The sequence below is a fragment of the Camelina sativa genome, chromosome 3, assembly GCF_000633955.1.
Source record: "Camelina sativa cultivar DH55 chromosome 3, Cs, whole genome shotgun sequence".
In the NCBI taxonomy this organism is placed as follows: Eukaryota; Viridiplantae; Streptophyta; class Magnoliopsida; order Brassicales; family Brassicaceae; genus Camelina; species Camelina sativa.
In genome coordinates, this window is record NC_025687.1 from 5,252,073 (window position 1) to 5,264,293 (window position 12,221).

The window sequence follows — 12,221 nt, forward strand, 5'->3', positions numbered from 1 at the left end:
ATGTTTTGAAGATGCAATCAGATACGATGCAAACCAGTAAAGAGGTGGGCTTGCTGACAAGAACCGTGTTGCAACCTGTAATAACCACAACACACGTAGGGGCAGTCTCAGTAAAACCTTAGTCTCATCTAAAATTCTGTTTATAATTTTCTCTTTATGGCATTGAGGATTGTAACCTGAACATGCATGATGAAGAACGCCGTGGTTGCCATTAAACCCAAGTGTACGATAAATGGGAAGACATCAGCTGAAAAGTATCCCGATTTTTCTGGAGAGCTGGATTCTGCAGCCACTCTGGTCACAGTCACATTCTTCTTACTGCTAGGTTTCCGCTGCCTAATGTCACGGTTTCCTACTCAGGAAAAATTGAGAGGATCCATCAACGTTTAAGTTTGGAACTATTATATAACATAAAGAAGAAAATGATACCTTCATTTGTTGAAGTTTTAACACTTGGTTCAACTGCATCCTTCAGAGAATAAAGCATTGCAGCTGATCTCTTTTCTTTCTTGGTAGCTTGAAACCCCAATGAAATGAAGAGCTCAGGTCGAGACTTCATGTAACTCATAATTGAACACACAGCTAAAGAGAGAATTGGGGTTGCGAGAAGAAAGTTTGGGAGCTGTTTAAACTGAAAGTATTTAAGGAAACCTACTCCCCTATCAGGAAAAAAAAAGAAGATAAAAGGCTTAAAATCAAACATAAGGAAGAAAACTTGCAAGAACGAGAAAAGGTTGTTCAAAGTACTTACCAATAATGACTCTGAATGAAGTTGTACAGCAAAGGTATCCTTCCTTTGCACCAAGGCCTCATTTCATCAATCGTATGTCCATGACAAATGTTATAGTATCCATATGCTTGAAACGCGACAAAAGGAAGACAAATGCAAACGCATCTAACAAGCCCAGCCACCAAAACCTGCATAGTCAACTGGGTAGCGAGACAAATCATTATGGCTACCATACCTTTCAAGAGTTGACAGCAAGTTAAACAGATGGGCTTTAAATCATTCAGAGATTACATGATAAATCAAGCAGCTTCAATTTGAGAGATACTAAATCAAGAAACTCATCCATTGCAACCTTAAACTTAAGAAATAGAATGATCCAGACTAAGCATGCTACAAACAAAGTCCAATGTCTGAATTGCAGTCATAGTTTCTCAAACTTGAATGAAATATGTATTAACTTACATAAATGCGCCTTTTCTGATATAAAGCTTCATATGCTCGATGCATAGTCTGGAAACAGATATAACCAGCATTAAGAACTCCATTGGACCTTGCACAGCCAGAGAGTGCAAACCAGAGAACGGCTACATTGCTGGTACCAGATAACAAGTGATAGACGCCTCCAATAGAAAAAAGAGCATACAGACTTTCTGAATATCTGGAAGTCACAAAGAAACAGTTTTGGTCTTCAGTTACCAATTACACCACTTTAATAAGATTGAACACTTTCACTTTCAGTAAATAAAAACTTAAAGAGAGATCATAGCTTAAATACATTACATTGAGGAATAAAATATGGACGCCGGATTGAAACAGAAGATAATTGAAGCTCTGAATGATGCCTCAGTGTCCTTCAAGATAATAACTGAAACCCTGTTAGCAAAAAAAAATTAAGCTTGAAGAAGACTCATGACTCGACTTAATTTCCACACACAATGATTGGTTTTAAATGAATGTCAAAGAAGTACCTGAACAGATAGATAGCAGCAAGTACGAAGGCTAAGTTGCTGACAGTGTAACCAGACAACACCATCACAGCTCGAAGACCAATCAATGGAACCAAAGGAGCAAAAACTGAATCCAAAAGAAAGAATCAGAAACTATGGAAGTGACGACAACAGAAACAAGGAATCAAAATGGGTAAATCAAAATTCCAATACCTGTGCGAGATAGAAGCGAGATGAAGAAGGGAAGAAGAGGCAAGAAGGCGTAAGTCTGCTCATACTCATACCCACCACACTCGGTGATTCGGAGAAAATACACACTGTCCCATACGACGCTGTTTTCAAGTGATCTCGAAACTGCATTGGCTACTAAAAGTGGAGGAGAATCTTCTTCGTGATTCAAACAAGGAGGATTGAGTGCAGCGGATGTATCGTACGGTTGGAGTAAGCTCCGCCACAGAAGAGTTAAGAAGAGAACGAGAAGTCTTGAGAAGATGGCGTACTTGATCAAGATGCTTTCTTTCCTAGATTTTGATTCCAGGGCTTTTGCCATCGGTTCACGAGCTCGTATTCGAGATAAAAAAAGGCCCTTCCTTTGTTAAACTCTGAACAGAGATTGAAGACGAATCAAACTGAATAAACAAAAGTTAACATTTTCGATTTCTCTATCTGAGGGAGATAGATTGGTTTACAGATGCTTCTCGATGGCAGAAAAAAAAAAGAAAGCTGACGATTTGTGAATTCTGAGCAGAGGAGGAAGGGAACTGAAGAAGAAGAAGAGAGTGGAAGGTTCGTCGGGGACCGGAGAAGAAGGTCGGATTTGATCGAGTTTCGGAAAATTTCTAACTCATTCGATTTTAAATTCATGAACCGGCCGGTTCAATCAGAGCCAGCCAGTTTCAGAACGCAAAACGCGCCACGTCATCAAGACATGTCAAACAAAACGCGTCACGAAGCCAATCACGTGAGGCCAGGGTAACGCAGTGAACGTAGATCGTCATAAATTGATAAATTATAAAATAATTGATCCCCATTGATAAACCCTTTAATTTAAAAAAAAAAAAAAAAAAAAAAAAAAAAAAAGACAAATTTACTTCTCTCTTTCCTTGGATCATCGTCTTCCTCAGGTTCTCAGATCTTTGAATCGAGAAGAACCAATTTTGAATGCTTGTATAAGGTTTGTTCAAGTGTAATCTTCCGTTATATATGTACTACATACCATGGTGAATTTTTTGTTCAATTTTGCTTTTAGATATATGAGATTTGCTTCCGTTTGGGATCGGAGCTATACTACGTTCTGAATATCTTACCTGAGTGTGTAGCTCCTGGATCAATTTTTTTTTTCGTTTGAAATCAGTAATTGTTTTTGTTCTAAGGTCTTTGTTCTAATTAATTTTCGATGTATAATTTGTCAAACGTAGATTCGAGAATGTGGAATTTAGGAAAACTTTTGTGATGAAATTTTTTTGGATTTGAATTCCAATGAAGCTTGATGTGTTTTGTTTGGAATTGAGTAGATCACAATGTGGAATTTGGAAAGCTTTTGAATTTTGATGTTTACTCAAAGTTAGAGTTTCTTTAAGGTTGTATGTTCTCTCTCCGCTAGAACCTGAGTCTTTTAGACATATGTGGTTCAGTTACCTGCCTTTACATCTTCAGATTGGTTTTGTTGAATTTAGTGAGTTACAGGACTCATATTCTTGTTTTGAAAATTGCAGTGAATTTGTTATTGGAAAAGGAAGTAAGGCAAAGATGGTGAAAATGACTTTGATAGCTCGTGTTACTGACGGGTTGCCTCTAGCAGAGGGACTCGATGATGGACGCGACTTACCTGATTCTGATATGTATAAGCAACAGGTCAAGGCTTTGTTTAAGAATCTTTCCAGAGGTCAAAATGACGCTTCAAGAATGTCTGTTGAAACTGGCCCCTATATTTTCCAGTATCCTTCACATCTGCCTTTTTCCCCTCATTACTTATTAGTTCGTTTTCTGAATGCAAAATTTTGTTGATTGATAGATATAAGTCCCGCTTTAAAGAAATCTTCTAGGTAACGTACCTCATTAGAACTATGTTTATAATAATAAGGATTGCAGATAGTTTACTTAGATTCAAAATTTTGACTGCCTCGTAGATTTGCACCAGTGTCTGGCATTGTTTAAATTTTTCACATTTGTATGCTTTTGACTTGGAACTATGATGAAAGAAAGAACCAAATATCTATGCTTCCTTGACCAGAAATTTTTTAGTTACATCATAGAAGGACGTGTTTGCTACTTGACAATGTGTGACCGCTCTTACCCAAAGAAACTCGCTTTCCAATACCTGGAAGATCTCAAGAATGAATTTGAACGTGTCAATGGACCTAACATTGAAACAGCTGCTCGCCCTTATGCCTTTATTAAATTTGGTATGTGTAGTGTAGATTTTCTTCTGTATTTATTCAGTATCTTGGAAACTTACCTTCCTGGTTTCAGTCTTTTACCCCCTTTGCTTTTTTTTGTAGATACATTCATACAGAAAACCAAGAAACTGTACCAAGACACTCGTACGCAACGAAATATTTCTAAGTTGAATGATGAACTCTATGAGGTTCATCAAATAATGACGCGGAATGTGCAAGAAGTCTTAGGTGTTGGTGAAAAGCTGGACCGTAAGTCCCATTCAGTACTTGTCCTATGATCATGAAATTAAGCTTTTAGAATAAGGAGAACTGCAACCACTAATTTTGCGTTTATGATATTCAGCTGGACAATATGCTTACCATGTACCATGTACCATTTCCTCTTCTTGTTTTTCTTAATGCAGAGGTGAGCGAGATGTCGAGCAGGTTAACATTAGAATCTCGTGAATATGCTGATAAGGCTAAAGATTTGAACCGTCAGGTGATTTTTTTATACCTTTCATTACACAATGCTATATTGATCACACGGTTATGAGATGCTCTCATTCCTTGTGATCATGATTTCTTATAGATCAAATAGTTTGCATATGGTTCTGAAACATAATTTGGTTAACCAGGCTTTGATCCGGAAATGGGCACCAGTTGCAATTGTGCTCGGTGTAGTTTTCCTCCTATTCTGGGTCAAGACCAAGCTATGGTAAAAAGGAGGAACCTAAAAGGCTATTTTTCGAAATTAGCAGACTTCTCCAGACACATATCGACCTCAGACCGTGGACTCAAATCTCAGATTGCGGCACCAAAATATCTTCTTTCTTTCAGAGAGAAACTTTTGACACATTTTGTACTTCTGTAGTATGCAAACTTTATGAGACTGGTCATATAATCATCCATTATACTCTTAAAAACATTCATTGTCATTTTCTCAGGCTTCTTTAAAATTGAATTAGAACCATAATTAAACAAAAATAGATTGTGTTTGAATTTCATACATGTATACATGTTTCTAACAGAATCTATAACAGTTTAAACAGGCTATTTTATCGTCTATGTGACGGCAAGTGTCTCTTGAAATCTTGCGGACCTGCCAAATCTAATGAAGAAGTGTTCTTCAACTCATCTGAAAGCTGCAATGCTCTCTGAAAATCTCCTGACTTCTTCAGGCAATCAATTAATGCTCGGTAGACATAAACTGATGGTCGAATCTGCCTTTGTTTCATCTCATCGAAAAGCCTCAACGATTCCTTTATGTTCCCTGACCGACCCAAACTGTCTATCACCGCAGTATAACTAAGCAAATCCGACTCTATACCTAACTGAACCATTTCGTTGTATATCACCAAACACATATCAAATCTACAAGCTTTCCTCATCCCGTTTAGTACCGTGTTGTATGTAATGATATTTGCAGATACATTGCAATCTTCCTTCATCGTTGACAGCACACCCATCATCTCATTCACTAGGCCAGCTCGTCCCAAGATATCCAAAACCGAGTTGTATGTGATCACATCTGGTTTACATTCCCACTCTTTCATCTTCTCAAGTATCATAAGGACCTTGTCTATCTGTCTTGTTTCAGCAAATGAAAGGACAGTTCTGTTTATTACTATCAACCTACATGGAAGACACGACTCCGATATCTCTTTGAGAAGACTCATCAAATGCGTGCAATCATCCGTGTTAATGAATGCTCTAGCGAGGTTGAGATAACAATCTGAACTCAATGGTTCCTTACCCGGCGAGACCAACAGCTCCCTGAAAATTCTACAAGAAAGCTTGATATCGTTCTGTTCACCCGCTGCTGCAAGAAGGTTCTTGAAAACTGAAAAAGGCAAGCTTATGTTTTTGTCTTGTAAGGACTGCAACAAGTCATATGCTGCAGAGACATTCCCATCTCTTGTATACTTCTCAACAAGATTCATATAATCGACTTTGCTGATGATCTTCGAACCACTTTCACTATGGTTAACCGTCTTCTTCACGAGTTCTTCTTCTTCTCCTGTGTTTATGAAGGAGTGCATACCAGAGAACGAGCAGCTCCTGCTCAAATCAACTGGAACTAACACCATATGCTTCTGCAAAATACACAAAAGAATCAAAAATTGCAATAATAGAAGAAGAAGCTAAACACTGTGAATCGAATTCGTCAAAAACTTCGTAATCAAACACAATTTATCGATCAGACTCGGAAGAGCAACAATGTTTTGCAATTTCATATCTTTATCGAATCAAACGTTTGTAGGAAACTCGATGAGCATTAACACAATCAACAGAGTGAATCATCGATATATCGAATCGAACAAAAACATAAATCACGAAAAGGGTGGGGGCATTTTTGTTGTATCCATACCATAGAAGTAAACGAACCTCCTCCATAGACGGGGATTCTCTTAACGATCGACCACTTCATCATCGTCCTCTCTGTAGCTTTTCTCCAGAGAGCTTGTTAAACAATTTCAGGTTTTGATTTTTTTTATTAATCGAATTGTTTTTTGGGTTAAGATTACAAATCCATAACTATTAAGCTACATTGTAAATAATCTTAAAATATAGGGACTAATGAGATAAATTATCAAAATTTCAAAAGCAAAAATGTAATTGACAGCTTATTAAATTTCCTCGCGACTTCAACTTCGCTTCTTCGTATTTTCCGACGAGAAAAGTTTCTCAAATTCGCTTGGTTGAATTGTTTTGATTTATCTCCATTTTCAAAACCCTAGACGATCACACTCCCTAAGAGATCAAACGAAGATGGAGCAATTACTCTTCGTGGTTGTACTCTTCGAGGTTGTTGTGATTGTGGCGCTTTCGTTCAAGACTCCGATTCGGAAGCTGTTGATCATGAGCTTGGATCGTGCGAAGCGTGGCCGTGGACCTGTGGTGATTCAGACTGTTTCGGCGACGGTTATTGTGCTTTTTGTGGCGAGTGTGTACAATATGATGGCGATCCAGAAACGTTGGATCGAGGATGGTGCTGTGAACCCTACAGATGAGGTTATAATGGCTAAGCATCTCCTTGAATCGACTCTTATGGGTAAGCTCGTCGCCTCTCTTCTTAGATCCGGTTCCGCTCTAACTAGTACAGAATTGGAGATCCATATATTTGTTTTAGAAACTCCTGAATGTTTTGTGCTGGATCTTGTTACTCCTGTCTAACATAGGTTGCTAAAAGTGTTGGTTTAGCTCTTGAATTTTCGATTACATTGATGAGACTCGTATCTGGAGTTGCTAGAGCTATAGTATAGGTTGGTTTATCAATTTGGCTTATCTTGTTTCAGTTCAAGCCTTGGCTGCTTTGGTAAATTTTGATTGCTAGTGTGATTGTTTAGCTCAAACTACTGCTTTGATTAAACCTTGTACATTCGAATTTGCTCTGGAGGGATCCATATAGTCTTATATGAACTTGGCTTTTCCAGTTTTAGTTTGGTTTCTTATGTGCGTTGGACTCTTATGCTTTTGGTAAATCTTAGTTGGTGTTTTCTTCCAGGTGGTTTTCTATTCCTTGGACTGATGATAGACAGGCTACATCATTACATGAGAGAACTACGCATAAGAAGGAAGACTATGGAAGTTATAAAGAAGGAAGGAGCATTGTTGGAAGGTGTAAAGGCCAGAGGTTTGGATGAAATTAAAAACTTGAAAGAAGAGATAATGTCGCTTCAGAAAAGGCAAGAGCAGCTGAACTCTGAGCTTGAAGCAAGGTCTAAAGAAATCCGTACCCAGAAAACCAGTGCAGTTGCTCTGCAAAAGCAATCTGAAGGGTTCCTTATCGAGTTTAACCGGTTGCTTGAGGAAAACCAAGATCTTCGAGACCAATTGCACACTGTGGATTCGAAAATTTCGCGTTCAAGCAGCAAAAAGAATACTTGAGAGACTCTACTCCAAGATTTTAGATCTCTGCGTGATGCTACCATTTGTTTCGAGTTTGATATCGGGAGTTTGGTGTTATTGGACTAACGGGGAAGATGATGGGGAAAGATCAGAGAATACAAAACAAAGATAGGTTGGCTTCTTATTTGAGTGTGTTAGCTAAAATAGAAATGCTCAATTCTTCTACACTACGAAAATGTAACTCGGTTGTAACTGGTTCATTTTGCAACAAAAACTATTCGAATTGGTTCTTCTTTCCTACCATGTAGATAGATATACAGTCGCCGCAAAGTATAACTTCCAGTTTCTTTGAAGTACTTGCTCATTCAGATACACTTGTCTAGACTTCAAAATTCGCGGAGAATGCAAGCTCTTAATACATCGATTCAGGTTCATTAATATAAGACAGCAATTATTAAGGTCCAAGTCTCATTTCATCACTAACCTGTTTATTATTCTCCAATGTTCATGCTATAACGTTGTGTTTTTTCGAATCATCTGATACGTACGAAAATATTACAAAGCATAAACAAAGGAGGCAGGCTTTTTATTAAAGTTTTCACCATCGAACTTACTTAGCAGAAGGTATTTACAAAGCCAATGCCTTCAAAACTACAAAGGCCTTTTTTTTCGTTAGGAAACCATTAAAGATAAAGGACCTGCGCCACCATTTCTACCACGACTCGAAGTCTTCAACTCCAGAAAACATACAAACAACACTTTGAGACACAGATTGTTCATACTAAAACCATACCCGAAACCAACCCAACCCGTGTTTACACTGCCTCTGCAAACCCGACCTGTTCGTTACCAAAGTCAAAAACGGTGTGGTATTTGCCCATGAACACATCTCCCAAGATCCTGTCACATTATTTACCACCGTAGGTTAGAAGAAGGAAGCAATAAATAAGAAATTTTACTGTGTAATAAAGCCAAGGGTTTACCAGAGAGGTCCACGAGGTGGAGCAACGTCGAGTGCAATAAATCCACTGATGCATTGTGCCGCAGGTCCCTCGCCAACTTTCAGAACATACTGCTCGCACCATACAAGTGCCAACAGATTAGTAGATGGAGATGATGTAACAAAATAATATGAATCTTTTACTAAACTGTTCAACACCATACCTCCTCTGGAGCAAGATCAAAGACTTTGCCTCCTATGGTGAGTGAAACAGAGGGCAGCGTTGAGAGTTGTGTGCAGTCCACTGCAGACTCTCCCATTGGGCTCGGAAGGCGTTCACAAAGCTGTTAAGAAAACCCACAGAAGCCCATTCAGTAATCAGGACAACAACAATAACTATTGTTTGCCAGAAGTGTTAAAATGGACCCTCATTGGTTACCTCGTTGATGTAGTTCAATATGCGCTCTTGAGTCATGTTCTGCCTCAACTGGCTCTGTATCCACACAACTGCCATCTCACATGCGGAACATGCAGCATCTCCAACACCATTGGACAATTTGGCGTTTTCTTTGTCCACCACCGACTCAATGCCCATACTAACGGATTGAAATAAACATACCAAATATCAGCAGATCAGAAGGAAAAAAAAGTATTCCAAGATGAAGATCTTGATTAATTGCAATGTCTAAATATTAGAACTTCTCTATAACATTGATGAGACGAGTGGAACATTACCTGACACCACGGGTGCCATCGAAAGTACACAGACCAATCTGCGAGCAGATTTTCTTCGGTTGCGTCTGCAACGCGCAAGGGAGATGGATGGTAAGTAAAAAAAAATTTCACAATATTTGATTTGTCACACAGATTTTATTAGCTAGTCAAGCACACTAACCTCAGACAAAAGTAAATCCAGAATGGTCTGCCCATATTGATCCACAACAGTCTTGCACTGCTGGCTTACAACTCCAGCCGCACCAATAGCATGGTTTATCATGGTGATAATAGTCTACACAGACAAAAAACAAAAATAGAAGTATCACTACAAATACTATTTAACTAACCATAATTCTATAAAGCTAAAGCCACTTCGTTCTTGCTTACCGTTGGACCTGCAAGCAAAGATGTGCCAGAATCTGCTATCGCAGAACAGCCACTTTCACAGAACCCTGTATAACAGCAACTCAAACATTAGAATTAGCTGTCACCAGCAAACATAAATAGCTATACCTTTTTGAATTTGTTAAGAAAAACAATATATGTTACTAAGAACGAGGATTTCAATATTACACATACCAGTGGGTGCGCCGCCAATGAGAACATCACCCATGTCAAACTATATCAAAAGACATGTATAGCTTGAGTTAGACAATCACAGGAAAACATAATGAAAAACCCACAGAAGAAAGAGATGTATAACAAACCTGCCAGTAACCCTTTTGTGTCACAGGAACATATGTATGTTGGCCCTTGAAATGATTTGGATCAACACCTCCAAATACAAGTTCACCACCTTCTTCCTCATCTGCGTTACGGTTAAGCCAAAATGAAAAAACTGGTTCCTTGATAAGGCCTTGTTTCAGCATGTTGTACCTGTAAAAAAAAATAGGCATCTTGGCATTAGATTAACAGTAAAGGAATGTAGTAAATTCAACCCAATTAAAAGAAGAAAGTGCAAGCATACCAAACAGGAGCAGCATTTCCAACAGAGATCTCTCTGAATCCAAGACCAAGGATTCCATCAAATTTAGCTACAACAAATGTTATACCAGGCTCCTTGGTTGCCTCAATAAACTCCTGATGAGATAGAAAAATGTTAAGAAGGAAGGTCAACGATGAAGGACAAATGCAAAGTAGGATAGATAGTTTACCTGATCCTTGACAACTAAATCGCCAACGGTGACAGCATCATTACTAAAGAAACCAGAAATAGCACCAGTGCCATAATGTATTGCGGCAGATTTTCCTGCATAAAAAACCAGCGAGTTAGTTATAACTTCACGGCTCATATTATTAACAATGGTGACAAAGATCCTCTGCACATTAACATGAATTCTAGAGGCTGCATTGAGTGAAATGTAAATTATCTACCAACTGGGAAATCCAAGTGCAGAAAGTTTCAAATGAAGAAAGAACCAACCATTTTTCTCATATGTGCTTGAGCGTGAAGACTTGTATTTGGGATGCAAGAGACAAGCAATCTACACAAGGGGCAGAGCACATCTAGTTTTCTTCTAAAAAGTAACATAATCACAGTTAGCAATTATAGAACAAATGTTTGCTTACTGAGAAATAGCATTTTGACGATGGCACCCAGAGGTTAGAGCTTCCAGTGTCGAAAACCACAGTGAACTTCTGAGGTGGAGTACCAATAGCGATCTCACCGTAGTACTGAGCATCTAAGTAGTTCTTCAGGACGACAGCATCAGCATCTTCAGAATCTCCAAGAGTGTAAGCTCTCAGGGGCTTTCCTTGCTTGGAACCAGCATGTGCTGCAAGACGGTTCTTGGGATCCAGCTTGAATTTTTTCAGGCCAACTCTAAAGGTCCCGTCATTGCGCTCAGAAAAGGCAGTAAAAAACAGCAGGAAGGACACAACGAGTGAAAGAGCAAGCGCTGTAGAGTATATTTTCATTTTACCTATTCATTGAACAACATAAAACAAAGAAAGTTAGAATAAAAACAATCATCAAGCTGAAAAGCAGATGACATACAAACACACACACACAAGTCAACTACAACTGTCCATATTTGAATGCTGAAAACATAATTAAAATTTGTAAAAGGATTAAGACTTAAGTGACTAAAAATAGACTTACTCGGTCCTTCTCAAACAGATTAAGGAAGGAAAATATTACACGCAACAAATTGTAAAAAAAAATTACTACTATTAGTTTACTTGGTCTCCCTCAATCAGCCACGAAGCACTAGCGTGGAAGATATTAATATAGCAAAATCACAAAAACCTTGACAAATCATGAAATCAACATTAATATCTTGCCGAAATCAGAAAAGCAAATACCATGATTACAACAAAAACCCTAGAAACATCCATCCCCCAAAAAAAAACTTGAACCAATTCAACAAGCATCAAAACTCACATGCAGAAGAATAATCATTACATACAAGTATCGTAACAATCGATCAATTAATTTATCTTCTTCTTCTTAATTTAATGGAAACACAAATCAATTACACAGTCCGATTACATAATCAAACAAACCTAATACATAACCACCGATGAAATGACTAGTGAAACCAAAATTAGCCACGAACAATACAAGAATCATGGAAAAAAGAGCAAAATCTAAGCGAATCTACTAATCAGATGTTAGAAAAATAGAGCTATTCAGAAAAAAAAAAAAAAAAAAAAAA

At 38.2% G+C, this 12,221-nt stretch overlaps 5 protein-coding genes across 7 annotated transcripts in view; 2 read left to right on the top strand and 3 right to left on the bottom strand.

The window, feature by feature from the left end:
- LOC104770670 (GPI mannosyltransferase 2-like) overlaps positions 1-2,512 on the bottom strand; it is a 4,300-nt gene extending 1,788 nt beyond the window's left edge. The window contains exons 1-8 of one of the 2 annotated variants that reach the window (XM_010495132.1): positions 1,891-2,512; positions 1,699-1,804; positions 1,511-1,603; positions 1,193-1,388; positions 752-930; positions 430-659; positions 177-352; positions 1-75 (exon numbers count right to left, since the gene is read on the bottom strand). In XM_010495132.1, the coding sequence (XP_010493434.1) occupies positions 1-75; positions 177-352; positions 430-659; positions 752-930; positions 1,193-1,388; positions 1,511-1,603; positions 1,699-1,804; positions 1,891-2,227 (1,392 nt within the window). In that variant the 5' untranslated portion in view covers positions 2,228-2,512. The remainder of the gene's footprint in view (positions 76-176; positions 353-429; positions 660-751; positions 931-1,192; positions 1,389-1,510; positions 1,604-1,698; positions 1,805-1,890) is intronic. The other variant, XM_019243406.1, reaches the window with a different exon arrangement.
- On the top strand, positions 3,427-4,993 carry LOC104770678 (25.3 kDa vesicle transport protein; the record flags this gene model as incomplete). The annotated part of the gene is given in 5 exon segments (XM_019243407.1): positions 3,427-3,614; positions 3,922-4,082; positions 4,179-4,325; positions 4,481-4,557; positions 4,694-4,993. Coding segments are annotated over 5 exon segments (657 nt in total). The 3' UTR covers positions 4,778-4,993.
- On the bottom strand, positions 5,020-6,536 carry LOC104770688 (pentatricopeptide repeat-containing protein At1g11900). 2 transcript variants are annotated; one of them, XM_010495155.2, is made up of 2 exons: positions 6,427-6,536; positions 5,020-6,151 (listed from the first exon to the last, which is right to left on the bottom strand). In XM_010495155.2, exons 1-2 carry the CDS (start codon positions 6,487-6,489, stop codon positions 5,114-5,116), a joined length of 1,101 nt encoding a protein of 366 aa, XP_010493457.1. In that variant the 5' UTR covers positions 6,490-6,536; the 3' UTR covers positions 5,020-5,113. The 2 variants fall into 2 exon arrangements, with proteins under 2 accessions (XP_010493457.1, XP_010493459.1); XM_010495157.2 differs by having other exon boundaries at positions 6,444-6,530.
- Positions 6,703-8,245, top strand: LOC104770706. The gene is made up of 2 exons (XM_010495166.2): positions 6,703-7,110; positions 7,564-8,245. Exons 1-2 carry the CDS (start codon positions 6,828-6,830, stop codon positions 7,944-7,946), a joined length of 666 nt encoding a protein of 221 aa, XP_010493468.1. The 5' UTR covers positions 6,703-6,827; the 3' UTR covers positions 7,947-8,245.
- LOC104770715 (aspartic proteinase A1-like) overlaps positions 8,471-12,221 on the bottom strand; it is a 3,991-nt gene continuing 240 nt past the window's right edge. Inside the window, exons 2-14 of the mRNA XM_010495176.1 lie at positions 11,134-11,486; positions 10,988-11,048; positions 10,719-10,813; positions 10,532-10,644; positions 10,272-10,440; positions 10,144-10,183; positions 9,952-10,016; positions 9,743-9,856; positions 9,583-9,647; positions 9,287-9,443; positions 9,072-9,191; positions 8,891-8,979; positions 8,471-8,807 (exon numbers count right to left, since the gene is read on the bottom strand). Coding sequence (XP_010493478.1) covers positions 8,723-8,807; positions 8,891-8,979; positions 9,072-9,191; positions 9,287-9,443; positions 9,583-9,647; positions 9,743-9,856; positions 9,952-10,016; positions 10,144-10,183; positions 10,272-10,440; positions 10,532-10,644; positions 10,719-10,813; positions 10,988-11,048; positions 11,134-11,481 — 1,521 coding nt within the window. The 5' untranslated portion in view covers positions 11,482-11,486 and the 3' untranslated portion in view covers positions 8,471-8,722. The remainder of the gene's footprint in view (positions 8,808-8,890; positions 8,980-9,071; positions 9,192-9,286; positions 9,444-9,582; positions 9,648-9,742; positions 9,857-9,951; positions 10,017-10,143; positions 10,184-10,271; positions 10,441-10,531; positions 10,645-10,718; positions 10,814-10,987; positions 11,049-11,133; positions 11,487-12,221) is intronic.